Consider the following 27,424-nt stretch of genomic DNA (forward strand, 5'->3'; position numbering starts at 1 on the left):
GGAATAGGGATTGTGATTGTGACACTTAACTGAGACACGTGACAAATCATGAAAATCAGAAATTGAAGGATCTAAAAGCGAAGAACTGTCCATTTCAAGCATTAGACAGTTCTACCTTGAAGACAATCATAAGTAAATAAAGACACATCAATGAAAATTTGAGACTCTGAATCAGAAATATCGAGGTACAATACGAGTCAAATGTGCTCATTTGCAAGCATTACAAAAGGAGTTTGAAGTGCTCTGCTTGCACTTGTTATCGTCAACAAGATGAAAGCCATGGGTCTTAATGAGGGAGTGTTAGCCCATATTTTCGACGGGCTAAAATATGCTCTAAGTATGCATGGGATATCGTCTCGAGGTTCGAAGCGTATTACAGAGCAAGAGTATGGTCAGGACCTGCTCGAATCGAAAAGAGAGGAGAGTCTTTAAGAAGGAATTCCCAGGTTCAAAGGAGTATTTACGAAGTACAAAGCTAAGACAAGAAAGAGGACTTCGAGTTATTGGGCAATTCGAACTGGTGTATGGACGAGTCGAAGTCGAGGCAGCAAGAGTTCTGGACTTAGCGTAATTTCTGAACAAATCTTCACCGAATCAGTTCGATCTCGAGCAATGTGGATAACCGTTCTAAGGAGCAGTTATGTGCATGTGAAATGTACGTGGCAGGACACTTGGCATTAGGATAGTGTTCGACCGTTAGGGCAGTTTATTTTCGAATGCCTATATATAGCAATTTTTAGTTAGATTTCAAGGTCGCAAATCATTTCTACAGAATCCTTACACTCAAAGTACCCAGCGCAGAGAGAAACGAGTACACAAGGAGAATGTATGTTTGTTTGTGAACCATTTTAAATTTCTGTAAACTTTACGTTTCGAATGCAATGCAATTTACGCTTCACTTTAGAATTCCTCTTTTAAATGGTTCATTCGATCGAGTGAACTAACTGCTCCTTTACATTCTGCAATTTTCCTCCCTTGTTAATTTACTTCCAGCATTTCGATTCTGTCAAAGAATTTTCCTTTCCTTGCCTAGTTATTTCCAGCATTTCGATTTCTGTTAAACAATTTTACTTTCTGCAAATTTCGAACCAGTGAGTGTTTGTTGCAATGATGAACATTAACGGTTTTATGTTTAAAGCAAACACGCAAATGACATGCTCCTGAGATTCACTAGTTGGTCTCGCAAGCAATTAACTTAGACTAGCGGTTGTTTACCAAATTCCAGTGTAAACAAATTGGCACGCCCAGTGGGACGGGTCAATTGTGTGTTTTGGTTTTAAATTATTTTTAAAGTTTTGTTTGTTGCAGTTGGTTTATTGCCTTCTTAATTGTTTTGATTTTGTATGCATTTAAGAAGTGGGAAATCTGTTCCACACTTAACAGAATTCAAAACTCGTACAAGGATGGCTAGACCACCCCCAAGCAATCGAAACAATGACCTTCCAAATATGGAGGGGCAACCAACGCAAACATCTGTCAGTAATGCCAATATAAATTCTGGTATAGGAGCAATTCCTGACCAAACTGTTGGCACGATTAGTTCAACCGCTTCGACGGTTATGAATCAAACAGGGGTAACCTCTCCCATGACCAACATGACGTTGGCAAGTTCGACCACGTCAGCATCTGCTTTTGCCCCTTGGAACAACCCTAGTTTAGGGAATCCCAGTGGAAGTCCCTTTCGACCGCCTCAAAACCCTCTATATGGCATGCCTACATCTTTGATGGTAGGGTTGCAAAATTCTCAACCAAACATAGAGAATCTTAATATGTCCTCTCCATCAGGATCTGTAGCGGGCAATCAAGGTAGGGTAATTCCGCAACATTTAACTAATACATCCGTTTTGTCACTCAGACAACAAATGGATGAAAGTAACCATGATATGGTTAACATGTTAACACAACAAATAGGAACTGTTATTAACCCTTTAATTCAAAATACAAATGACAGTTACCAAACGTTAACAAATCAAATAAGTCGAATTGCTGACTTTTTTGGGGCACCACCCATACAACAACCACCAATTCGACAGATCCAAATACAGGCGCCTGTCCAAGAGATACAGATGCCTAATAACCCCGGGATGCAAATGGCTCAAGCACCACAACCAGCGGCACGCATAGAGCCACCAGTCCAACAGGTCGAACCAAACCCTGGTATAGTATTGGTAAATAGGAACCAAAATGCTGATGAAGTAATAGGGAATATTCAACAAAACCGTTTCGATATGCAGAATAACCTAGCCCAAATGGTCGAAACGATTTTGGTGCAGAATGGTTTGAACTTAGGCTTACACAGGCCTAATTTTGTGTCTCCATTATCTGAGTATGTGTTACAGACAGAATTACCAAGGGGTGTGAAAATCCCTAAGTTTACCAAGTTTGCGGGAGAGACAAATGAGTCCACTGTCGAACACGTTGCTAGATATTTGGTTGAAGCAGGGGATTTGGCTAATAATGAAAATTTAAGAATGAAATTTTTCCCTAGTTCCTTGACTAAAAATGCTTTTACATGGTTTACAACCCTTCCTCCTCATTCCATACATAATTGGAACCAATTGGAAAGGATTTTCCATGAGCAATTTTATATGGGACAGTCTAAGATCAGCCTTAAAGAGTTAGCCAGCGTTCGACGCAAGGCACTTGAATCAATTGATGATTATTTGAACAGATTCAGACTCTTAAAGGCAAGGTGTTTCACCCAAGTCCCTGAACATGAATTAGTCGAAATGGCTGCTGGTGGCCTAGACTATTCGATTAGAAAGAAATTAGATACCCAGTATTTAAGGGATATGGCTCAATTGGCTGATAGAGTTCGACAACTCGAACGGTTGAAGGCCGAAAAGGCTAGAAATTCTAAATTCCACAAGAAGGAAAAGGTTGCTTATATCGAAACCAATGACAGTGACCAGGAGTTCGATATTATATATGAAGATATCGAAGACAGTGAGGTTGATTTAGCAGAATTAAAACCTGGACCTCCTTATGTTTGTAAACTCCTTAGACCTTCCAATGGAAAAAACCCTGTTGAACCTAAAAATGATAAATTTATGTCTAAAACTTATACATTTGACATAACTAAATGTGATGAAATATTTGATTTATTAGTCACAGATGGCCAGATTGTTGTTCCTAAGGGCTTGAAAGTACCCCCAATCGAACAACAGAAAAAAAGGGGTTATTGTAAATTTCATAATTTCCTTGGCCATAAAACCTCACGTTGTGTTCTTTTCAGGGATTTGGTTCAAAAGGCTCTTGACGAAGGAAGGCTAAAATTTGGTGAGAAACCAAAGGTTGTTCAGGCAAATGCTGAAACATCCAAAGCTGCCGAAACTCTCTATGCGGAGCCCCAAGAAATAATGATGGTCGAAACAATGGAGGTGTCCCATGTGCAAGTTCAGGATGTATCTGAAGAGGATTACAACGAACAGATGAAGGTTGTTTATCCTCAGGCTGAGGAGGAGTTAATTGATTTCTTGAACAGATGCAAACTCGAAAACAAGATTGTGATGCTCTGCCCTCGCTGCAGTGCAGTATGTGATAAGGAGGCTACTGAGGGCCTCAAGAAATACCAAGTTGTTAACAAGGGGGCAAGGCAGAACCAACGTTTCGATAAAGGCAAAAGAGTTATGGTGCAGTCGAATACTAATCAGAAGTCGGGTCGAAGGAATACTTTCGCTCCTCCTGGTTCAGTGCCGGTCGAAAAATGGATGCACCAGGGACTCATAAGGTTCAACAAAGGGATTATGGAAGTAGGTGGTTCGAGTGGAACGAAGCAAATTGGCCCACAGGAGGCCAATAGGTACTCGTATAGGAACAATTACAAAGGAAAGAATCCTATGACGAGGACCCAATGGCGTAGGTTCCAGCGTCAGAAGAAATTGGCCCAGCAGAACCCGCAAATGGGCCAATATAAAGAAGTATCTAGGAGGCCAGTAAAGGAGAGACTCCTGCCTCCAGTGGATGAAGACAAGATGGAGGATGAGGATCTACTGGATTCTGAGCCAGATTTCGATGTCATCTGTGTGGTATCTATCTTGCCATCTGAATATGATGTCCAATCTGAAGTTACTGAGATCGAAAGTGAGTTCGATCATTTTGATATGGCTGACCCAAAGCCAGTATGTTACTATGTTATGAATAATGGCTGTGTGGAAGAGCAGTTAGCTTATTTCGAAAAGCCAGATTTTCAGATGAAAAGTCATCTCAAACCTCTTTTCATCAGAGCAAAAGTTGAGAATGTTGGAATCAACAAAGTGCTCATTGATGGAGGAGCGGCTGTCAACTTAATGCCTCGATCTATGCTCTACAAGATCGGGAAACATGACACTGATCTATCTGCCCACAACATTGTGCTTTCGAATTATGAGGGCAAAACTGGCTATTCTTTGGGAGCCATTCAAGTAGATGTTGCTGTAGGCAGTATAGTTCGACCAACTCTTTTCCTGGTGATACAGTCTAAGGCTAATTTTAACTTGCTACTAGGAAGGGAGTGGATTCATGGAGTTGGAGCTGTGCCATCTACCCTTCACCAGAAGCTCATTATCTGGAGGGAGGATGGGATTGTGGAAAATATAGAGGCGGATCAAAGCTTCTATAAGTCAGAGGTCGATAATGTTACTGCACAAACCTTTGACAAAAAGTTGGCTAACATAGCGCCTTGTGGTGACAAGGAGGCTGTTGTCGAATTGAGTGACAATGTTGTCCACTCTGTCAAACTCCATCCTACCTATGGGTTTATATGGGAGAGGGAGGAAATTAATGCTGTTCCTTCTGAAGATGGAGTCATTCCACCAACTGGGTGGAATATATATGAAGATTAATATGACTGAGGCCACTGCATGGGCCAGAATTACGGCTTATATGGCCGAAAATAGACTAAATACGGCCTTTGAGGCTGAATTTCAACAAAATATGGCAGATGAAGCCAAGATCGAAGATCATGAAAACAAAGAAACAAAGGATCGAAGATTGGATTGTATTTATGATGATGAGCCGCTGGGTTTTGAGAAAAATCCCATAAGTGAGGCGCCAAAGATGCAGGCTCAAGATCCTTTGGAAGAGGTCGATATTGGAGATGGCTCGATTAAAAGGCCAACTTATATCAGTGCCAATATCACCTCAAGTTTAAAAGAAAAGCTGGTGCCTCTTCTTAGAGAGTTTAAAGACTGTTTTGCTTGGGATTACCACGAAATGCCTGGGTTAAGCAGAGAAATGGTCGAAATGAAGTTACCTATTAAGGAAGGAAAAAGACCAGTAAAACAACTACCGAGAAGATTCGCACCAGAAATCATGTCCAAGATCAAGGAAGAGATCGAAAGGCTGCTGAGGTGTAAATTCATCAGGGCTGCCAGGTATGTCGAATGGTTAGCAAATATAGTCCCTGTCATTAAAAAGAATGGAACTCTTAGAGTATGCATAGATTTTAGGGATCTAAATAATGCTACACCTAAAGATGAATATGCTATGCCAGTAGCAGAAATGTTGGTAGATTCAGCAGCTGGTTTCGAATATTTAAGCATGTTAGATGGTTATTCTGGTTATAACCAAATATTTATTGCTGAAAACGATGTGTCGAAAACAGCATTTCGATGCCCTGGTGCTTTAGGCACTTATGAATGGGTGGTTATGCCCTTTGGGTTAAAAAATGCTGGGGCCACTTATCAAAGGGCCATGAATTCCATGTTTCATGATTTTATTGACACATTTATGCAAATTTATATTGATGATATAATCATCAAATCCTCCTCAGAAGATAGCCATTTGGATTACCTTAGGCAATCTTTCGAACGAATGAGGAAACATGGATTAAAAATGAATCCATTGAAGTGTGCTTTTTGTGTGCGTGCAGGAGATTTCCTAGGTTTTGTGGTGCATAAAAAAGGCATTGAGATAAATCAAAATAAGACAAAGGCTATTCTTGAGACGAAGCCTCCTTCGACCAAAAAACAGCTTCAGTCTTTGCTAGGAAAAATCAACTTCTTGAGGCGATTCATTTCGAATCTAAGTGGCAAAGCTCAAATTTTTTCGCCATTACTTCGACTCAAGAAAGATGAACCATTCAAATGGAATGAAGAGCATCAAAAGGCTTTCGATGAAATTAAAGAATATCTGATCAAGCCTCCCGTGTTAATGCCTCCTAGTCGAAACAAGTCCATGAAGTTGTATATTGCTGCGTCTGACAAGACCATTGGTAGCATGTTGGCTCAGGAAGATGATGATAGCATAGAACATGCAATTTATTATCTTAGTCGTGTACTAAATGATGCAGAAACTAGATATACTGCCATAGAAAAACTTTGTCTTTGTCTGTATTTCTCTTGTGCAAAACTTAAGCAATATATAAAGCCTGTTGATGTTTATGTGTATTCTCATTATGATGTTATTAAGCACATGTTGTCAAAACCGATTTTACACAGTAGAATTGGAAAATGGGCTTTAGCATTAACAGAATATTCTTTAACGTACAAGCCTTTGAAATCTGTTAAGGGTCAAATTGTGGCAGATTTTATTGTAGATCACTCAGTGGTCGAAATGTCGCAAGACTATGTCGATACAGAGCCATGGATTTTGTATTTCGATGGTTCGAAACACAAACATGGAACTGGAATTGGAGTTTTAATAATATCCCCCAATAAAATTCCAACTAAATTCAAGTATAAAATCAAAGGGCTTTGTTCTAATAATGAGGCTGAGTATGAAGCTCTAATTACAGGCCTTGAAATTTTAATTAGCCTGGGGGCAAGAAATGTTAATATAAGAGGTGATTCAGAATTAGTGTTGAGGCAATTAACACAAGAATACAAATGTGTTAATGAACACTTAGCAAAATATTTTGTTATAGCAAGTTCTCTTCTGAATCATTTCGATTATATTAACATTGAGCATGTACCTCGACAAGAAAACCGAGAAGCAAATGATTTAGCCCAAATAGCTTCAGGGTACAAAATGTCGAAGGAAAAGTTAACTCAGTTGATCGAAATAAAAGATAAACTGGTGTTACCAGAGCCATTAAGCACTAAATTGCCAATGCCAAAACTTGTGGGGGCAAGTATACCACAAAATAATGAAGATGAAAGTATGAATGATCTTCAGGAAAAAATTCAAATTTTGGCCATTGACAATATGTTAGATAATGATTGGAGAAAGTCCATTATTGAATATTTGGAAAATCCAATAGGCAATGTGGCTCGAAAGATTAAATATAGGGCCTTAAATTACGTGATTATGGGAAATGATTTGTTTAAAAAGACTGCAGAAGGAGTGTTGTTAAAATGTCTAAATGAATCAGAAGCATACTTAGCAGTTTCCCATGTTCACAGTGGGGCTTGTGGATCACATCAAGCAGGCCATAAAATGAAATGGCTTTTATTTCGACAAGGTTTGTATTGGCCTTCGATGTTAAAAGACTGCATAGAATTTGCTAAAGGCTGTCAGGAATGCCAAAAGCATGCAGGGATACAGCATGTACCTGCTAGTGAGTTACATTCCATAATCAAACCTTGGCCTTTCAGAGGATGGGCTTTGGACCTAATTGGTGAAATCAAGCCTGCCTCTTCGAAGAACCAGCGTTATATTATAGTTGGTATCGATTACTTTACAAAATGGATCGAAGCAGTCCCTTTGCCAAATGTTGATCAGGAAGCAGTAATTAGTTTCATTCAAAATTATATTATTTATAGGTTTGGTATTCCCGAAACAATTACCACTGATCAAGGTTCAGTTTTTACTGGACGAAAAATGAAAGAATTTGCCCAAAAAACTGGCTTTCGATTATTAACCTCGACACCATATTATGCGCAAGCAAATGGTCAGGTCGAAGCAGCCAATAAGATTGTAATCAACTTGATTAAAAAACACATTGCCCAAAAGCCAAGAAATTGGAATAAAACGTTAGATCAAGTTCTATGGGCATGTAGAAATTCTCCTAAGGAATCAACTAATACTACCCCATTTCGACTGACTTATGGGCACGATGCTATACTTCCGGTCGAAATACATTTGCAATCAGCTAGAGTACAAAAACAAATGGACATTCCGATCGACCATTATTGGAAAATGATGTCAGATGAGTTAGTTGATTTAGACGAGGAGAGATTAAGAGCATTAGAAGTCTTGACTAAACAAAAAGAAAGAGTTGCTAAAGCTTATAATAAGAAAGTGAAGTCGAAAACTTTTAATGTTGGAGATTTAGTTTGGAAGGTTATCCTGCCCATGGATAGTAAGGATCGAGCTTTGGGCAAATGGTCCCCAAATTGGGAAGGACCGTTTAAAATAATTCAGATCTATTCGAATGGTGCTTATGAATTAGAGGAATTAACCCCTCAGAAACGTACTTTGAGTATAAATGGTAAATATTTGAAAAAATATAAACCAACATTGCTCGAAGTTAAAATAAGCATAGAATAGACAGAAATAATGGAAACATAAAAATGGCGATAACAGTAAAATTGCCACAAAAGGGCATGTGTCAATATTACATCAAAAGTAGAATCGAAATACAGAATTCGAAATAAAGAAATTATAAATTCTACTAATGCAGGACTAAGTCCTCATATAGTTTCTTCAAGGTGGCCATCTCTTTGCTCAAAACCTGGTCAGCACTCTCCATAGCTCTCGCCTCATCTGCTACCGCTTGAGATGCACTAAAGGCCTTCAGGCCTTCCCTCCCTTTTTCGGCAACCAGCTTCTGAATCGAATCAGCAGCCTTCTCCTGGAGTTCTTTGCGTTTGTCCTGCTCTGTTACAATTTTCTGCCTTAGATCATCGACCTGAGACAGCAAATTTGTAATAGTTGCCTCCCAGGAGGAGATGTTATCATCACAGGCTTTGATCTCAGAAGATCCTTCTTTCGCCTCTTTGGTGAGACGCTCGACTTCACGTTGAGCCGCTCGGGCTTTCTCGAGCAGAAGGATATGTGCTTGTTTCTGGGCATCGAGTCTGGCGCCATTTTCGCGTTTTTTCTGCACAGTATTTGCAAATTGATCGATAATGGACTCGATTTGTATAACTTTGCCCAGAATCTCATCAGAAGTAAGGGGGTTATGCAATTTCTTCAAAAAGTTCAGGTGCCCAAAAGCAGCAGAAGGGTTCTCTTCAATGGATTTAAGTACGTCTGCCCGTGCGTATTCCATTGATAACTTCAAAAGCAGGCAATCTTGGCGTACTGTAGAGGTTATATCAGCATCAGATGAGGACGAAGCACCAGGATTCTTTTCACTTGAGGTGTTGGCTTGACTGGTGTTCAGCAGGAGTCGAAGGGCTGCAGCAGGGTCTTCGTCTTGCATTTGAATGAATGTATCCTCTGCGATCCCTATGCTAGCGGAAAGCTTAGATGTCGAAGACGCTGGGAAAATGTCTGAACCTCCAGCTTCAGCCTCTTGTATGGCCTCTTCATCGGAAAAGTGTTCTTCAGATGAACTTCTCTGACTCGATCCCTGAGGACTGCTGGGTCCAATACCTTGACCTTCACCCTGTTCCTCAACATTCACTGCATCCGTCTCAGAAGCAGGAGAGGTGCGAGTACAAGAGGGTATTTCTTCTACAGAAACATTTTGTTGTACCTAATTCGAATTGTCATAGAAAAGGTTAACAAATAGTTTCGTATTAGTTATGATTAAAATCATATTAAGAATGATACCTCGACGGTAGGGTGTTCTTGTGGTAAGTCCGGTTGTTCGACAAGGTTGCCCATCTCAGCAATAGAGGGAGTAGTTTCTGTTTCAGCGCCGCCAACATCAGTCGAAGGTGGTTGGACGTCAACAGGTTGATTCTCACCTTGTTCTTTTGAAGACTTGGTCTTCTTCTTTTTCTTCCTGACTGGCTCACCACCCTCGACCGTCACAGAAGGTTCAGGCTCGATCTGCTTCACTTTCTTTTTCTTCTTAGGCATTTGAGCCTGGGAATCGCCTGCCTCTGTTTGGTCAGCAGATTTGGTCGAAGTCTCAGGTGATTTTCTTTTTCTTACAAGAGGTCTTTCCTCTTCTTCCTGTGTTATGAGGGTAAAGAAATGTCAGAATATAGACTTAAAAGAGTTATAATATTGACATTAGGAATAAAACTTGCATCTTTTTCTTCGTCGAATTCGATGACCACACGCTTCGAGCGTTTTGAGGTCGTGGTAGTCTCGGTGCTATCATCTTTCTTATGATTCTGAAAAAATAAAGAAATATGAGGCAAAGACGTTAAGAGTAAAAGATAAGTTCAGAAGAGTTACCTTCTCTTCTTGTTTCCATTCTTGGATCTTCACCCCAGTGGGTTTCTTGGGTCTCACATCAGCTCGAGATGTTTCAGCAATTTTCTTTGTCATGATTGTTTTGCCTGAAAGTAAGAATATTAGAAAAGGCAAAAATACATATCAATTTAGAAAAATCAAAAGTTAGTACCTCGAGCTTGAAGGTTTGAGCGGATATTCTCGACCGTTGGTTGTGTAAAACCACTCTCAAGTCTGGAGATCATGATAGTTGTGTCTCCAACCGAACGGCCCGAATAATATTTCTCCCACCAGGTAACAAATCCCATGGTGCAGAAGTGGGAATGGTTGAACTCAAAAGGATGCAGGTTATAGTTTTCATCAAGAGAAATCTTCAAAAATTTCTTGAAAGTCTTTTCTGAAAGATTGGCCCCTCTTATGACGTCTCTAGGATCTTCGAACAAGCTTTTGGGACGGATCTGCGAGAGGCCAAATTGTCTTGAAACCAAATTAGGCTGGTATCCAACCAGGCCTAAATAGTTCGATTGAACACCTGTACGACAGGACAGGATCTGTGGATTCAAGTAAAATGACCATATTTCATTCACTTCTTCTTCATTGTCCGGATCGACAGCAGGAAAATCGTCAGTGAACCAGGCCGGGCCGACCTCTCGACTAATGAATGGAGCATGTTGGGGAAGAAACTTGTCAAAACTCAGAAAAATCTTCATGTACTTGAGGAACAGCTTTTGTGGGTTTTGATCGAAGGTCTTGGGTGTTAATCGAAGTGCTCTCTGGCCTTCGATCGAGCGATTGGCAACTTCTTCAGCATAATCTTGTGGGATTATTAATCCCATTTCTTGTTCGAAAGTGGCATTAAGCCACAACTGGAGAAGCCACATAGGCCCAGAAACTAAGAAGGAAGACCCATCCTTCGATTTCTTCAGGTCATCGCATGCCTCACCAAGCGATTCGTATAGTACTGCTAACAAGAGGCGTCCAAATCCAAAGCTTTGACCTTCATGAATTTGTATTGCCATTGGAATAAATCTTTTGGCTACTTGCAAGGATTTTGTGCAAAAGACGTAGTGAGATAGCCATAGGGTCAAGAAGGCTACGTGCTCTTCATCAGAAACTTCCTCTTCGACCGATCCTTTGTGTTCAGCTATATATTTGGAAAAGGTGTTCTCCTTATATACTAGTTTAATATTATCACTAGATTTAGTGGGATCATAAGTTTCTCCGTTAGGCCTAAGGCCTGTGAGAGCGGCTACGTCTAAGAGAGTGGGGGTCATCATACCACATTTAAATTGAAAGGTGTTGGTAGAAGACTCGAAAAAATGCATAGCTGCTATCAGCATTTCTGGTCGATATTCAGGACCAAATCGAGAGAATTGTATTAAGTCAAATATGCCATATGTCTTCCAGAAATCCTCATACGCTTGTTCGACTCGATCAAGCCAAGGTATGTAATCCCTATGGGCTATTGACGGGGCGGATCGAAAGAGTTTGTGGGGTTTGCTTAAACAGTTGAAGTTGTAAGGCTCACTATCAAAAATCCTAGGTTCGCAAGTTGGGTAGCAGGGGAATACCTTGTTCATTGAACTCGAGAGTGACTCTTGGTCTGGCAGAGGTCCACCGAAAGAGTAAACTGTCCTTTCCACTACGAAAGGGATCATCACCTCCGATTCCCAGATTTCTGTGTGTTCGGCGTCGCCTTGTGGTTCTGGAACCACCTTCTCTCCGTCGTTCCTGACTGTAAAACGGTGCCATTTCCCAGCAAACGGAACTGCTTGGCCTTGCGACATTGTGAGAAATCTGAAAAAGGATGATTTTCTCGTGAAGGGTTGGGTAGCTGATAGAATCAGTGAGTAAGAGCTTGGGTTCACGGAGAACAAAGGCAGAACTCAGAGATTCGGTGAGTTTGATGATGAGAGGAATAACGATTATCTGGAAATAGGAAGGTTTCGCCGGAAATAATGGAAGCAAGGAAGAAGAAGAAGGGTTTCAGAAGCAGAGAAGAAGAAGGGTTTCGGGGTTTAGGAAGCAAAGAAGATGAAGGGGTTTCTCTGAGGTTTTTTGGTGCTATTTATGGAGGTTTTACTTTAAAAAAGGGAAAATAATATAATAAGAATCAAGGGTCAGAAATCAATCACATCAGATTTCCCTTTTTACTCCCCAGCGTGACACGTGTCCCACTCTACCTAGAAAGGTGGAATTAATGATGGGTAATGGAGATCGAGGCGACGGTTACACAGTGAACGTGCGATCGTGACGACATTTCAGGAAAGCTGGTAGAAGAAGAGAAAAAATGTCAACTTCTCATCTTCCTTCGATCTCGAATCGAAGCAGACATTTTTTGGGGGCAATTTGTTAGCCCATATTTTCGACGGGCTAAAATATGCTCTAAGTATGCATGGGATATCGTCTCGAGGTTCGAAGCGTATTACAGAGCAAGAGTATGGTCAGGACCTGCTCGAATCGAAAAGAGAGGAGAGTCTTTAAGAAGGAATTCCCAGGTTCAAAGGAGTATTTACGAAGTACAAAGCTAAGACAAGAAAGAGGACTTCGAGTTATTGGGCAATTCGAACTGGTGTATGGACGAGTCGAAGTCGAGGCAGCAAGAGTTCTGGACTTAGCGTAATTTCTGAACAAATCTTCACCGAATCAGTTCGATCTCGAGCAATGTGGATAACCGTTCTAAGGAGCAGTTATGTGCATGTGAAATGTACGTGGCAGGACACTTGGCATTAGGATAGTGTTCGACCGTTAGGGCAGTTTATTTTCGAATGCCTATATATAGCAATTTTAGTTAGATTTCAAGGTCGCAAATCATTTCTACAGAATCCTTACACTCAAAGTACCCAGCGCAGAGAGAAACGAGTACACAAGGAGAATGTATGTTTGTTTGTGAACCATTTTAAATTTCTGTAAACTTTACGTTTCGAATGCAATGCAATTTACGCTTCACTTTAGAATTCCTCTTTTAAATGGTTCATTCGATCGAGTGAACTAACTGCTCCTTTACATTCTGCAATTTTCCTCCCTTGTTAATTTACTTCCAGCATTTCGATTCTGTCAAAGAATTTTCCTTTCCTTGCCTAGTTATTTCCAGCATTTCGATTTCTGTTAAACAATTTTACTTTCTGCAAATTTCGAACCAGTGAGTGTTTGTTGCAATGATGAACATTAACGGTTTTATGTTTAAAGCAAACACGCAAATGACATGCTCCTGAGATTCACTAGTTGGTCTCGCAAGCAATTAACTTAGACTAGCGGTTGTTTACCAAATTCCAGTGTAAACAGGGAGAAACTGCTGTTGTGAAAAAGATTCTAAGGTTAATGTCTCCCAAGTTCAATTATGCTGTGTGCTTCATTGAATAATCCAAGCATATAACTTTAAGTACTGTATCAATCAATGAATTGCAGAGCAGTTTACTTGTGCATGACCAATACATAAGTTACAATGTTGAAGAAAATCTGCTTTGAAGGTGATTCATGAACACCAATCTACAGGACGAGGCAAGGACGAAGGTTGGAAGTTACAGAGGTAGACAAAGCTTCAACAAACAAACGGTAGAATGCTATTCTCGTCATGAGCTTGGGCATTTTCACCAGGAATGTCCAGCTAAGCAAGAAGGAGAGGCTAACTATACAGGAAGTCAAGAACAGGTGTTATTAATGGCATGTTGAAGAAAAAGTGGTCCATTCAACATATGTATGGTTTCTTGACTCAGGTTGTAGTAATCATATGTGCGGAATAATTGAGTATTTTGATGTCACATTCATAGATTCAGTAAAGCTTGACATTCAACAATAACTACAATACGGTGGTTAATGGGAAAGGCAACATCAGGGTGGAGATGAATATCAGCATCATCACATAAGCCTTTTATGTGTCAGAATGGAAGAACAATCTACAGAGTTTTAGACCATTGCAAGAGAAGGTACTGACAGTAATGTTTCAGCACAGGCAATATAAAGTGTATCATCCTGAGAAAGACTTGATTATGAAATAAAATATGTCTGCAAATCAGTTGTTTATTTTATATGCTCTATCTTTGCTTATAGCTCCTACTTGTTTCAACACATTTACTACTTTACAGTTGAGCTTTAAAGTCTTGCACACATTGGGCAGAAAAAAAATGGTGGATGGTTTGTCATTGCTGGAATCTTCCTCAAAGCTATGCAAGGATTGCCTTGTGGGAAGCAACATAGATATCCATTTTTAATAAAAGCACTTGGGAGAGCTTCACGAATGCTGCAATTGGTTCATGTTGAAATATGTGAGCTGATTAAGCCAACCACCAATAGTAAAAAAAGGCATTACAGTTGGTTATAGCATAAAAACATGTTTTTCTTTTTTTTTTTTTTACAGAAAAATCAGAATCCTTTGCTATTTTTATGAGATTCACGATGCACGTTGAGAAAGCAACAAATTCTTCACTAAAAACCTAAAATACAATTCGTGGGGGAGAGTTTGCATCAGATGAATTTGATAGTTTCTGTGATGAACATAGAATACGGAGTCAACTAATTAACAACAACATATTAGCCAATTGCCACAACATAACGGAGTAATAGATAAAAGGAATTGAACCATTAATCGCAGTATCCTATCTGTAAAGAACAGCCAGGAACGTTTTGGCCGGAAGCAGTAAATTGATGTCTTGAATCACAACCCAACATTGGCTGTGAAAGATAAGACACTTAAATTAAAGAAGCTTGGAGAGGACTCAAGCATTTAGTTCATTATTTCAAAATCTTTGGTCGGATGGCTTTATGTTAATGTGCATGACAATACAAGGATTATGCTAGATGGGAAGAATTAAAGAGTTCAAAATTATTATTTATGTTATAGTTTTGGTAATTCCCGAAACAAACCACTAGATCAAAGGTTCAGTTTTAACTTGAACGAAAAATGAAAGAATTTGCCAAAAAACTGCTTTCGATTATTAACCCGACACCACAAATTAAGAACCAGTACAAAGAATGCAGCGGAGCTGTTAGTTACACCCAGCATATTCTCCGTTGTTGTCACGTTCTCTCTGACTCGCGTAGCAATATTGCCGAGTATCATCTTCAGTACACGCAGCGTAAAGCACTGTTCATAACTCAGGTCGCATCTGTCCTGATCAGACTATGTATAATCGCTTCGGCTACATATCATAACACGAAGTAATAACATGCTATTGGTGACACGCTCGTCACAAACGCCACCACCTGGCCTTCTTAGCTCAAATAAGCTACCACTATCGGAATACCGACAGGCTATGCAGGCCGCGTTCAACATCATGCGCTGGCACTAAGGTTACCTAGTCCACCCTCGCAAGCTCCTTCTACTATTAACTCCAACCTTCAGGAACTTCCGGCGGTGATCTAGTCAGTGGCGCCGGGTACACATGTTGGCTAGCGCGTCTCGGCTCGAATCAGACTTTCCGCAAAGCCAACATGGTTCAGGTCATAAGCAGCCAATAAGATTGTAATCAACTTGATTAAAAAACACATTGCCCAAAAGCCAAGAAATTGGAATAAAACGTTAGATCAAGTTCTATGGGCATGTAGAAATTCTCCTAAGGAATCAACTAATACTACCCCATTTCGACTGACTTATGGCACGATGCTATACTTCCGGTCGAAATACATTTGCAATCAGCTAGAGTACAAAAACAAATGGACATTCCGATCGACCATTATTGGAAAATGATGTCAGATGAGTTAGTTGATTTAGACGAGGAGAGATTAAGAGCATTAGAAGTCTTGACTAAACAAAAAGAAAGAGTTGCTAAAGCTTATAATAAGAAAGTGAAGTCGAAAACTTTTAATGTTGGAGATTAGTTTGAAGGTATCCTGCCCATGGATAGTAAGGATCGAGCTTTGGGCAAATGGTCCCCAAATTGGGAGGACCTTTAAAATAATTCAGATCTATTCGAATGGTGCTTATGAATTAGAGGAATTAACCCCTCAGGAAACGTACTTTGAGTATAAATGGTAAATATTTGAAAAAATATAAACCAACATTGCTCGAAGTTAAAATAAGCATAGAATAGACAGAAATAATGGAAACATAAAAATGGCGATAACAGTAAAATTGCCACAAAAGGGCATGTGTCAATATTACATCAAAAGTAGAATCGAAATACAGAATTCGAAATAAAGAAATTATAAATTCTACTAATGCAGGACTAAGTCCTCATATAGTTTCTTCAAGTGGCCATCTCTTTGCTCAAAACCTGGTCAGCACTCTCCATAGCTCTCGCCTCATCTGCTACCGCTTGAGATGCACTAAAGGCCTTCAGGCCTTCCCTCCCTTTTTCGGCAACCAGCTTCTGAATCGAATCAGCAGCCTTCTCCTGGAGTTCTTTGCGTTTGTCCTGCTCTGTTACAATTTTCTGCCTTAGATCATCGACCTGAGACAGCAAATTTGTAATAGTTGCCTCCCAGGAGGAGATGTTATCATCACAGGCTTTGATCTCAGAAGATCCTTCTTTCGCCTCTTTGGTGAGACGCTCGACTTCACGTTGAGCCGCTCGGGCTTTCTCGAGCAGAAGGATATGTGCTTGTTCTGGGCATCGAGTCTGGCGCCATTTTCGCTTTTTTCTGCACAGTATTTGCAAATTGATCGATAATGGACTCGATTTGTTAACTTTGCCCAGAATCTCATCAGAAGTAAGGGGTTATGCAATTTCTTTCAAAAAGTTCAGGTGCCCAAAAGCAGCAGAAGGGTTCTCTTCAATGGATTTAAGTACGTCTCCGTGCGTATTCCATTGATAACTTCAAAAGCAGGCAATCTTGGCGTACTGTAGAGTTATATCAGCATCAGATGAGGACGAAGCACCAGGATTCTTTTCACTTGAGGTGTTGGCTTGACTGGTGTTCAGCAGGAGTCGAAGGGCTGCAGCAGGGTCTTCGTCTTGCATTTGAATGAATGTATCCTCTGCGATCCCTATGCTAGCGGAAAGCTTAGATGTCGAAGACGCTGGGAAAATGTCTGAACCTCCAGCTTCAGCCTCTTGTATGGCCTCTTCATCGGAAAAGTGTTCTTCAGATGAACTTCTCTGACCGATCCCTGAGGACTGCTGGGTCCAATACCTTGACCTTCACCCTGTTCCTCAACATTCACTGCATCCGTCTCAGAAGCAGGAGAGGTGCGAGTACAAGAGGGTATTTCTTCTACAGAAACATTTTGTTGTACCTAATTCGAATTGTCATAGAAAAGGTTAACAAATAGTTTCGTATAGTTATGATTAAAATCATATTAAGAATGATACCTCGACGGTAGGGTGTTCTTGTGGGTAAGTCCGGTTGTTCGACAAGGTTGCCCATCTCAGCAATAGAGGAGTAGTTTTCTGTTTCAGCGCCGCCAACATCAGTCGAAGGTGGTGGACGTCAACAGGTTGATTCTCACCTTGTTTCTTTTGAAGACCTTGGTCTTCTTCTTTTTCTTCCTGACTGGCTCACCACCCTCGACCGTCACAGAAGGTTCAGCTCGATCTGCTTCACTTTCTTTTTCTTCTTAGGCATTTGAGCCTGGGAATCGCCTGCCTCTGTTGTGTCAGCAGATTTGTCGAAGTCTCAGGTGATTTTCTTTTTCTTACAAGAGGTCTTTCCTCTTCTTCCTGTGTTATGAGGGTAAAGAAATGTCAGAATATAGACTTAAAAGAGTTATAATATTGACATTAGGAATAAACTTGCATCTTTTCTTCGTCGAATTCGATGACCACACGCTTCGAGCGTTTTGAGGTCGTGGTAGTCTCGGTGCTATTCATCTTTCTTATGATTCTGAAAAAATAAAGAAATATGAGGCAAAGACGTTAAGAGTAAAAGATAAGTTCAGAAGAGTTACCTTCTCTTCTTGTTTCCATTCTTGGATCTTCACCCCAGTGGGTTTCTTGGGTCTCACATCAGCTCGAGATGTTTCAGCAATTTTCTTTGTCATGATTGTTTTGCCTGAAAGTAAGAATATTAGAAAAGGCAAAAATACATATCAATTTAGAAAATCAAAAGTTAGTACCTCGAGCTTGAAGGTTTGAGCGGATATTCTCGACGTTGGTTGTGTAAAACCACTCTCAAGTCTGGAGATCATGATAGTTGTGTTCTCCAACCGAACGGCCCGAATAATATTTTCTCCCACCAGGTAACAAATCCCATGGTGCAGAAGTGGGAATGGTTGAACTCAAAAGGATGCAGGTTATAGTTTTCATCAAGAGAAATCTTCAAAAATTTCTTGAAAGTCTTTCTGAAAGATTGGCCCCTCTTATGACGTCTCTAGGATCTTCGAACAAGCTTTTGGGACGGATCTGCGAGAGGGCCAAATTGTCTTGAAACCAAATTAGGCTGGTATCCAACCAGGCCTAAATAGTTCGATTGAACACCTGTACGACAGGACAGGATCTGTGGATTCAAGTAAAATGACCATATTTCATTCACTTTTCTTCATTGTCCGGATCGACAGCAGGAAAATCGTCAGTGAACCAGGCCGGGCCGACCTCTCGACTAATGAATGGAGCATGTTGGGGAAGAAACTTGTCAAAACTCAGAAAAATCTTCATGTACTTGAGGAACAGCTTTTGTGGGTTTTGATCGAAGGTCTTGGTGTTAATCGAAGTGCTCTCGGCCTTCGATCGAGCGATTGGCAACTTCTTCAGCATAATCTTGTGGGATTATTAATCCCATTTCTTGTTCGAAAGTGGCATTAAGCCACAACTGGAGAAGCCACATAGGCCCAGAAACTAAGAAGGAAGACCCATCCTTCGATTTCTTCAGGTCATCGCATGCCTCACCAAGCGATTCGTATAGTACTGCTAACAAGAGGCGTCCAAATCCAAAGCTTTGACCTTCATGAATTTGTATTGCCATTGAATAAATCTTTTGGCTACTTGCAAGGATTTTGTGCAAAAGACGTAGTGAGATAGCCATAGGTCAAGAAGGCTACGTGCTCTCATCAGAAACTTCCTCTTCGACCGATCCTTTGTGTTCAGCTATATATTTGGAAAAGGTGTTCTCCTTATATACTAGTTTAATATTATCACTAGATTTAGTGGGATCATAAGTTTCTCCGTTAGGCCTAAGGCCTGTGAGAGCCGGCTACGTCTAAGAGAGTGGGGGTCATCATACCACATTTAAATTGAAAGGTGTTGGTAGAAGACTCGAAAAAATGCATAGCTGCTATCAGCATTTCTGGTCGATATTCAGGACCAAATCGAGAGAATTGTATTAAGTCAAATATGCCATATGTCTTCCAGAAATCCTCATACGCTTTGTTCGACTCGATCAAGCCAAGGTATGTAATCCCTATGGGCTATTGACGGGGCGGATCGAAAGAGTTTGTGGGGTTTGCTTAAACAGTTTAAGTTGTAAGGCTCACTATCAAAAATCCTAGGTTCGCAAGTTGGGTAGCAGGGGAATACCTTGTTCATTGAACTCGAGAGTGACTCTTGGTCTGGCAGAGGTCCACCGAAAGAGTAAACTGTCCTTTCCACTACGAAAGGATCATCACCTCCGATTCCCAGATTTCTGTTGTGGTTCGGCGTCGCCTTGTGGTTCTGGAACCACCTTCTCTCCGTCGTTCCTGACTGTATAAACGGTGCCATTTCCCAGCAAACGGAACTGCTTGGCCTTGCGACATTGTAGAAATCTGAAAAAGGATGATTTTCTCGTGAAGGGTTGGGTAGCTGATAGAATCAGTGAGTAAGAGCTTGGGTTCACGGAGAACAAAGGCAGAACTCAGAGATTCGGTGAGTTTGATGATGAGAGGATAACGATTATCTGGAAATAGGAAGGTTTCGCCGGAAATAATGGAAGCAAGGAAGAAGAAGAAGGGTTTCAGAAGCAGAGAAGAAGAAGGGTTTCGGGGTTTAGGAAGCAAAGAAGATGAAGGGGTTTCTCTGAGGTTTTTTGGTGCTATTTATGGAGGTTTTACTTTAAAAAAGGGAAAATAATATAATAAGAATCAAGGGTCAGAAATCAATCACATCAGATTTCCCTTTTTACTCCCAGCGTGACACGTGTCCCACTCTACCTAGAAAGGTGGAATTAATGATGGGTAATGGAGATCGAGGCGACGGTTACACAGTGAACGTGCGATCGTGACGACATTTCAGGAAAGCTGGTAGAAGAGAGAAAAAATGTCAACTTCTCATCTTCCTTCGATATTACCACGAAATGCCTGGGTTAAGCAGAGAAATGGTCGAAATGAAGTTACCTATTAAGGAAGGAAAAAGACCAGTAAAACAACTACCGAGAAGATTCGCACCAGAAATCATGTCCAAGATCAAGGAAGAGATCGAAAGGCTGCTGAGGTGTAAATTCATCAGGGCTGCCAGGTATGTCGAATGGTTAGCAAATATAGTCCCTGTCATTAAAAAGAATGGAACTCTTAGAGTATGCATAGATTTTAGGGATCTAAATAATGCTACACCTAAAGATGAATATGCTATGCCAGTAGCAGAAATGTTGGTAGATTCAGCAGCTGGTTTCGAATATTTAAGCATGTTAGATGGTTATTCTGGTTATAACCAAATATTTATTGCTGAAAACGATGTGTCGAAAACAGCATTTCGATGCCCTGGTGCTTTAGGCACTTATGAATGGGTGGTTATGCCCTTTGGGTTAAAAAATGCTGGGGCCACTTATCAAAGGGCCATGAATTCCATGTTTCATGATTTTATTGACACATTTATGCAAATTTATATTGATGATATAATCATCAAATCCTCCTCAGAAGATAGCCATTTGGATTACCTTAGGCAATCTTTCGAACGAATGAGGAAACATGGATTAAAAATGAATCCATTGAAGTGTGCTTTTTGTGTGCGTGCAGGAGATTTCCTAGGTTTTGTGGTGCATAAAAAAGGCATTGAGATAAATCAAAATAAGACAAAGGCTATTCTTGAGACGAAGCCTCCTTCGACCAAAAAACAGCTTCAGTCTTTGCTAGGAAAAATCAACTTCTTGAGGCGATTCATTTCGAATCTAAGTGGCAAAGCTCAAATTTTTTCGCCATTACTTCGACTCAAGAAAGATGAACCATTCAAATGGAATGAAGAGCATCAAAAGGCTTTCGATGAAATTAAAGAATATCTGATCAAGCCTCCCGTGTTAATGCCTCCTAGTCGAAACAAGTCCATGAAGTTGTATATTGCTGCGTCTGACAAGACCATTGGTAGCATGTTGGCTCAGGAAGATGATGATAGCATAGAACATGCAATTTATTATCTTAGTCGTGTACTAAATGATGCAGAAACTAGATATACTGCCATAGAAAAACTTTGTCTTTGTCTGTATTTCTCTTGTGCAAAACTTAAGCAATATATAAAGCCTGTTGATGTTTATGTGTATTCTCATTATGATGTTATTAAGCACATGTTGTCAAAACCGATTTTACACAGTAGAATTGGAAAATGGGCTTTAGCATTAACAGAATATTCTTTAACGTACAAGCCTTTGAAATCTGTTAAGGGTCAAATTGTGGCAGATTTTATTGTAGATCACTCAGTGGTCGAAATGTCGCAAGACTATGTCGATACAGAGCCATGGATTTTGTATTTCGATGGTTCGAAACACAAACATGGAACTGGAATTGGAGTTTTAATAATATCCCCCAATAAAATTCCAACTAAATTCAAGTATAAAATCAAAGGGCTTTGTTCTAATAATGAGGCTGAGTATGAAGCTCTAATTACAGGCCTTGAAATTTTAATTAGCCTGGGGGCAAGAAATGTTAATATAAGAGGTGATTCAGAATTAGTGTTGAGGCAATTAACACAAGAATACAAATGTGTTAATGAACACTTAGCAAAATATTTTGTTATAGCAAGTTCTCTTCTGAATCATTTCGATTATATTAACATTGAGCATGTACCTCGACAAGAAAACCGAGAAGCAAATGATTTAGCCCAAATAGCTTCAGGGTACAAAATGTCGAAGGAAAAGTTAACTCAGTTGATCGAAATAAAAGATAAACTGGTGTTACCAGAGCCATTAAGCACTAAATTGCCAATGCCAAAACTTGTGGGGGCAAGTATACCACAAAATAATGAAGATGAAAGTATGAATGATCTTCAGGAAAAAATTCAAATTTTGGCCATTGACAATATGTTAGATAATGATTGGAGAAAGTCCATTATTGAATATTTGGAAAATCCAATAGGCAATGTGGCTCGAAAGATTAAATATAGGGCCTTAAATTACGTGATTATGGGAAATGATTTGTTTAAAAAGACTGCAGAAGGAGTGTTGTTAAAATGTCTAAATGAATCAGAAGCATACTTAGCAGTTTCCCATGTTCACAGTGGGGCTTGTGGATCACATCAAGCAGGCCATAAAATGAAATGGCTTTTATTTCGACAAGGTTTGTATTGGCCTTCGATGTTAAAAGACTGCATAGAATTTGCTAAAGGCTGTCAGGAATGCCAAAAGCATGCAGGGATACAGCATGTACCTGCTAGTGAGTTACATTCCATAATCAAACCTTGGCCTTTCAGAGGATGGGCTTTGGACCTAATTGGTGAAATCAAGCCTGCCTCTTCGAAGAACCAGCGTTATATTATAGTTGGTATCGATTACTTTACAAAATGGATCGAAGCAGTCCCTTTGCCAAATGTTGATCAGGAAGCAGTAATTAGTTTCATTCAAAATTATATTATTTATAGGTTTGGTATTCCCGAAACAATTACCACTGATCAAGGTTCAGTTTTTACTGGACGAAAAATGAAAGAATTTGCCCAAAAAACTGGCTTTCGATTATTAACCTCGACACCATATTATGCGCAAGCAAATGGTCAGGTCGAAGCAGCCAATAAGATTGTAATCAACTTGATTAAAAAACACATTGCCCAAAAGCCAAGAAATTGGAATAAAACGTTAGATCAAGTTCTATGGGCATGTAGAAATTCTCCTAAGGAATCAACTAATACTACCCCATTTCGACTGACTTATGGGCACGATGCTATACTTCCGGTCGAAATACATTTGCAATCAGCTAGAGTACAAAAACAAATGGACATTCCGATCGACCATTATTGGAAAATGATGTCAGATGAGTTAGTTGATTTAGACGAGGAGAGATTAAGAGCATTAGAAGTCTTGACTAAACAAAAAGAAAGAGTTGCTAAAGCTTATAATAAGAAAGTGAAGTCGAAAACTTTTAATGTTGGAGATTTAGTTTGGAAGGTTATCCTGCCCATGGATAGTAAGGATCGAGCTTTGGGCAAATGGTCCCCAAATTGGGAAGGACCGTTTAAAATAATTCAGATCTATTCGAATGGTGCTTATGAATTAGAGGAATTAACCCCTCAGAAACGTACTTTGAGTATAAATGGTAAATATTTGAAAAAATATAAACCAACATTGCTCGAAGTTAAAATAAGCATAGAATAGACAGAAATAATGGAAACATAAAAATGGCGATAACAGTAAAATTGCCACAAAAGGGCATGTGTCAATATTACATCAAAAGTAGAATCGAAATACAGAATTCGAAATAAAGAAATTATAAATTCTACTAATGCAGGACTAAGTCCTCATATAGTTTCTTCAAGGTGGCCATCTCTTTGCTCAAAACCTGGTCAGCACTCTCCATAGCTCTCGCCTCATCTGCTACCGCTTGAGATGCACTAAAGGCCTTCAGGCCTTCCCTCCCTTTTTCGGCAACCAGCTTCTGAATCGAATCAGCAGCCTTCTCCTGGAGTTCTTTGCGTTTGTCCTGCTCTGTTACAATTTTCTGCCTTAGATCATCGACCTGAGACAGCAAATTTGTAATAGTTGCCTCCCAGGAGGAGATGTTATCATCACAGGCTTTGATCTCAGAAGATCCTTCTTTCGCCTCTTTGGTGAGACGCTCGACTTCACGTTGAGCCGCTCGGGCTTTCTCGAGCAGAAGGATATGTGCTTGTTTCTGGGCATCGAGTCTGGCGCCATTTTCGCGTTTTTTCTGCACAGTATTTGCAAATTGATCGATAATGGACTCGATTTGTATAACTTTGCCCAGAATCTCATCAGAAGTAAGGGGGTTATGCAATTTCTTCAAAAAGTTCAGGTGCCCAAAAGCAGCAGAAGGGTTCTCTTCAATGGATTTAAGTACGTCTGCCCGTGCGTATTCCATTGATAACTTCAAAAGCAGGCAATCTTGGCGTACTGTAGAGGTTATATCAGCATCAGATGAGGACGAAGCACCAGGATTCTTTTCACTTGAGGTGTTGGCTTGACTGGTGTTCAGCAGGAGTCGAAGGGCTGCAGCAGGGTCTTCGTCTTGCATTTGAATGAATGTATCCTCTGCGATCCCTATGCTAGCGGAAAGCTTAGATGTCGAAGACGCTGGGAAAATGTCTGAACCTCCAGCTTCAGCCTCTTGTATGGCCTCTTCATCGGAAAAGTGTTCTTCAGATGAACTTCTCTGACTCGATCCCTGAGGACTGCTGGGTCCAATACCTTGACCTTCACCCTGTTCCTCAACATTCACTGCATCCGTCTCAGAAGCAGGAGAGGTGCGAGTACAAGAGGGTATTTCTTCTACAGAAACATTTTGTTGTACCTAATTCGAATTGTCATAGAAAAGGTTAACAAATAGTTTCGTATTAGTTATGATTAAAATCATATTAAGAATGATACCTCGACGGTAGGGTGTTCTTGTGGTAAGTCCGGTTGTTCGACAAGGTTGCCCATCTCAGCAATAGAGGGAGTAGTTTCTGTTTCAGCGCCGCCAACATCAGTCGAAGGTGGTTGGACGTCAACAGGTTGATTCTCACCTTGTTCTTTTGAAGACTTGGTCTTCTTCTTTTTCTTCCTGACTGGCTCACCACCCTCGACCGTCACAGAAGGTTCAGGCTCGATCTGCTTCACTTTCTTTTTCTTCTTAGGCATTTGAGCCTGGGAATCGCCTGCCTCTGTTTGGTCAGCAGATTTGGTCGAAGTCTCAGGTGATTTTCTTTTTCTTACAAGAGGTCTTTCCTCTTCTTCCTGTGTTATGAGGGTAAAGAAATGTCAGAATATAGACTTAAAAGAGTTATAATATTGACATTAGGAATAAAACTTGCATCTTTTTCTTCGTCGAATTCGATGACCACACGCTTCGAGCGTTTTGAGGTCGTGGTAGTCTCGGTGCTATCATCTTTCTTATGATTCTGAAAAAATAAAGAAATATGAGGCAAAGACGTTAAGAGTAAAAGATAAGTTCAGAAGAGTTACCTTCTCTTCTTGTTTCCATTCTTGGATCTTCACCCCAGTGGGTTTCTTGGGTCTCACATCAGCTCGAGATGTTTCAGCAATTTTCTTTGTCATGATTGTTTTGCCTGAAAGTAAGAATATTAGAAAAGGCAAAAATACATATCAATTTAGAAAAATCAAAAGTTAGTACCTCGAGCTTGAAGGTTTGAGCGGATATTCTCGACCGTTGGTTGTGTAAAACCACTCTCAAGTCTGGAGATCATGATAGTTGTGTCTCCAACCGAACGGCCCGAATAATATTTCTCCCACCAGGTAACAAATCCCATGGTGCAGAAGTGGGAATGGTTGAACTCAAAAGGATGCAGGTTATAGTTTTCATCAAGAGAAATCTTCAAAAATTTCTTGAAAGTCTTTTCTGAAAGATTGGCCCCTCTTATGACGTCTCTAGGATCTTCGAACAAGCTTTTGGGACGGATCTGCGAGAGGCCAAATTGTCTTGAAACCAAATTAGGCTGGTATCCAACCAGGCCTAAATAGTTCGATTGAACACCTGTACGACAGGACAGGATCTGTGGATTCAAGTAAAATGACCATATTTCATTCACTTCTTCTTCATTGTCCGGATCGACAGCAGGAAAATCGTCAGTGAACCAGGCCGGGCCGACCTCTCGACTAATGAATGGAGCATGTTGGGGAAGAAACTTGTCAAAACTCAGAAAAATCTTCATGTACTTGAGGAACAGCTTTTGTGGGTTTTGATCGAAGGTCTTGGGTGTTAATCGAAGTGCTCTCTGGCCTTCGATCGAGCGATTGGCAACTTCTTCAGCATAATCTTGTGGGATTATTAATCCCATTTCTTGTTCGAAAGTGGCATTAAGCCACAACTGGAGAAGCCACATAGGCCCAGAAACTAAGAAGGAAGACCCATCCTTCGATTTCTTCAGGTCATCGCATGCCTCACCAAGCGATTCGTATAGTACTGCTAACAAGAGGCGTCCAAATCCAAAGCTTTGACCTTCATGAATTTGTATTGCCATTGGAATAAATCTTTTGGCTACTTGCAAGGATTTTGTGCAAAAGACGTAGTGAGATAGCCATAGGGTCAAGAAGGCTACGTGCTCTTCATCAGAAACTTCCTCTTCGACCGATCCTTTGTGTTCAGCTATATATTTGGAAAAGGTGTTCTCCTTATATACTAGTTTAATATTATCACTAGATTTAGTGGGATCATAAGTTTCTCCGTTAGGCCTAAGGCCTGTGAGAGCGGCTACGTCTAAGAGAGTGGGGGTCATCATACCACATTTAAATTGAAAGGTGTTGGTAGAAGACTCGAAAAAATGCATAGCTGCTATCAGCATTTCTGGTCGATATTCAGGACCAAATCGAGAGAATTGTATTAAGTCAAATATGCCATATGTCTTCCAGAAATCCTCATACGCTTGTTCGACTCGATCAAGCCAAGGTATGTAATCCCTATGGGCTATTGACGGGGCGGATCGAAAGAGTTTGTGGGGTTTGCTTAAACAGTTGAAGTTGTAAGGCTCACTATCAAAAATCCTAGGTTCGCAAGTTGGGTAGCAGGGGAATACCTTGTTCATTGAACTCGAGAGTGACTCTTGGTCTGGCAGAGGTCCACCGAAAGAGTAAACTGTCCTTTCCACTACGAAAGGGATCATCACCTCCGATTCCCAGATTTCTGTGTGTTCGGCGTCGCCTTGTGGTTCTGGAACCACCTTCTCTCCGTCGTTCCTGACTGTAAAACGGTGCCATTTCCCAGCAAACGGAACTGCTTGGCCTTGCGACATTGTGAGAAATCTGAAAAAGGATGATTTTCTCGTGAAGGGTTGGGTAGCTGATAGAATCAGTGAGTAAGAGCTTGGGTTCACGGAGAACAAAGGCAGAACTCAGAGATTCGGTGAGTTTGATGATGAGAGGAATAACGATTATCTGGAAATAGGAAGGTTTCGCCGGAAATAATGGAAGCAAGGAAGAAGAAGAAGGGTTTCAGAAGCAGAGAAGAAGAAGGGTTTCGGGGTTTAGGAAGCAAAGAAGATGAAGGGGTTTCTCT

General features: G+C 40.4%; 2 protein-coding genes and 1 long non-coding RNA gene across 3 annotated transcripts; 1 reads left to right on the plus strand and 2 right to left on the minus strand.

The window, feature by feature from the left end:
• Positions 1-8,533: 8,533 nt before the first annotated feature.
• LOC114371767 lies at positions 8,534-11,999 on the minus strand. Its single transcript, XM_028329109.1, has 5 exons — positions 10,385-11,999; positions 10,216-10,319; positions 10,065-10,151; positions 9,640-9,987; positions 8,534-9,562 (listed from the first exon to the last, which is right to left on the minus strand). Exons 1-5 carry the CDS (start codon positions 11,997-11,999, stop codon positions 8,534-8,536), a joined length of 3,183 nt encoding a protein of 1,060 aa, XP_028184910.1.
• A 1,496-nt stretch (positions 12,000-13,495) lies between these two features.
• LOC114372572 lies at positions 13,496-14,240 on the plus strand. The gene is made up of 2 exons (XR_003658221.1): positions 13,496-13,529; positions 13,621-14,240. It is a non-coding gene; the product is annotated as an uncharacterized LOC114372572 (long non-coding RNA).
• Positions 14,241-23,695: 9,455 nt separating this feature from the next.
• LOC114371768 lies at positions 23,696-27,161 on the minus strand. The gene is made up of 5 exons (XM_028329111.1): positions 25,547-27,161; positions 25,378-25,481; positions 25,227-25,313; positions 24,802-25,149; positions 23,696-24,724 (listed from the first exon to the last, which is right to left on the minus strand). The coding sequence occupies exons 1-5, from the start codon at positions 27,159-27,161 to the stop codon at positions 23,696-23,698; spliced, it is 3,183 nt and encodes a 1,060-aa protein (XP_028184912.1).
• Positions 27,162-27,424: the final 263 nt, after the last annotated feature.

The sequence above is a fragment of the Glycine soja genome, chromosome 10 (genome assembly GCF_004193775.1).
Source record: "Glycine soja cultivar W05 chromosome 10, ASM419377v2, whole genome shotgun sequence".
NCBI classification, from domain to species: Eukaryota; Viridiplantae; Streptophyta; class Magnoliopsida; order Fabales; family Fabaceae; genus Glycine; species Glycine soja.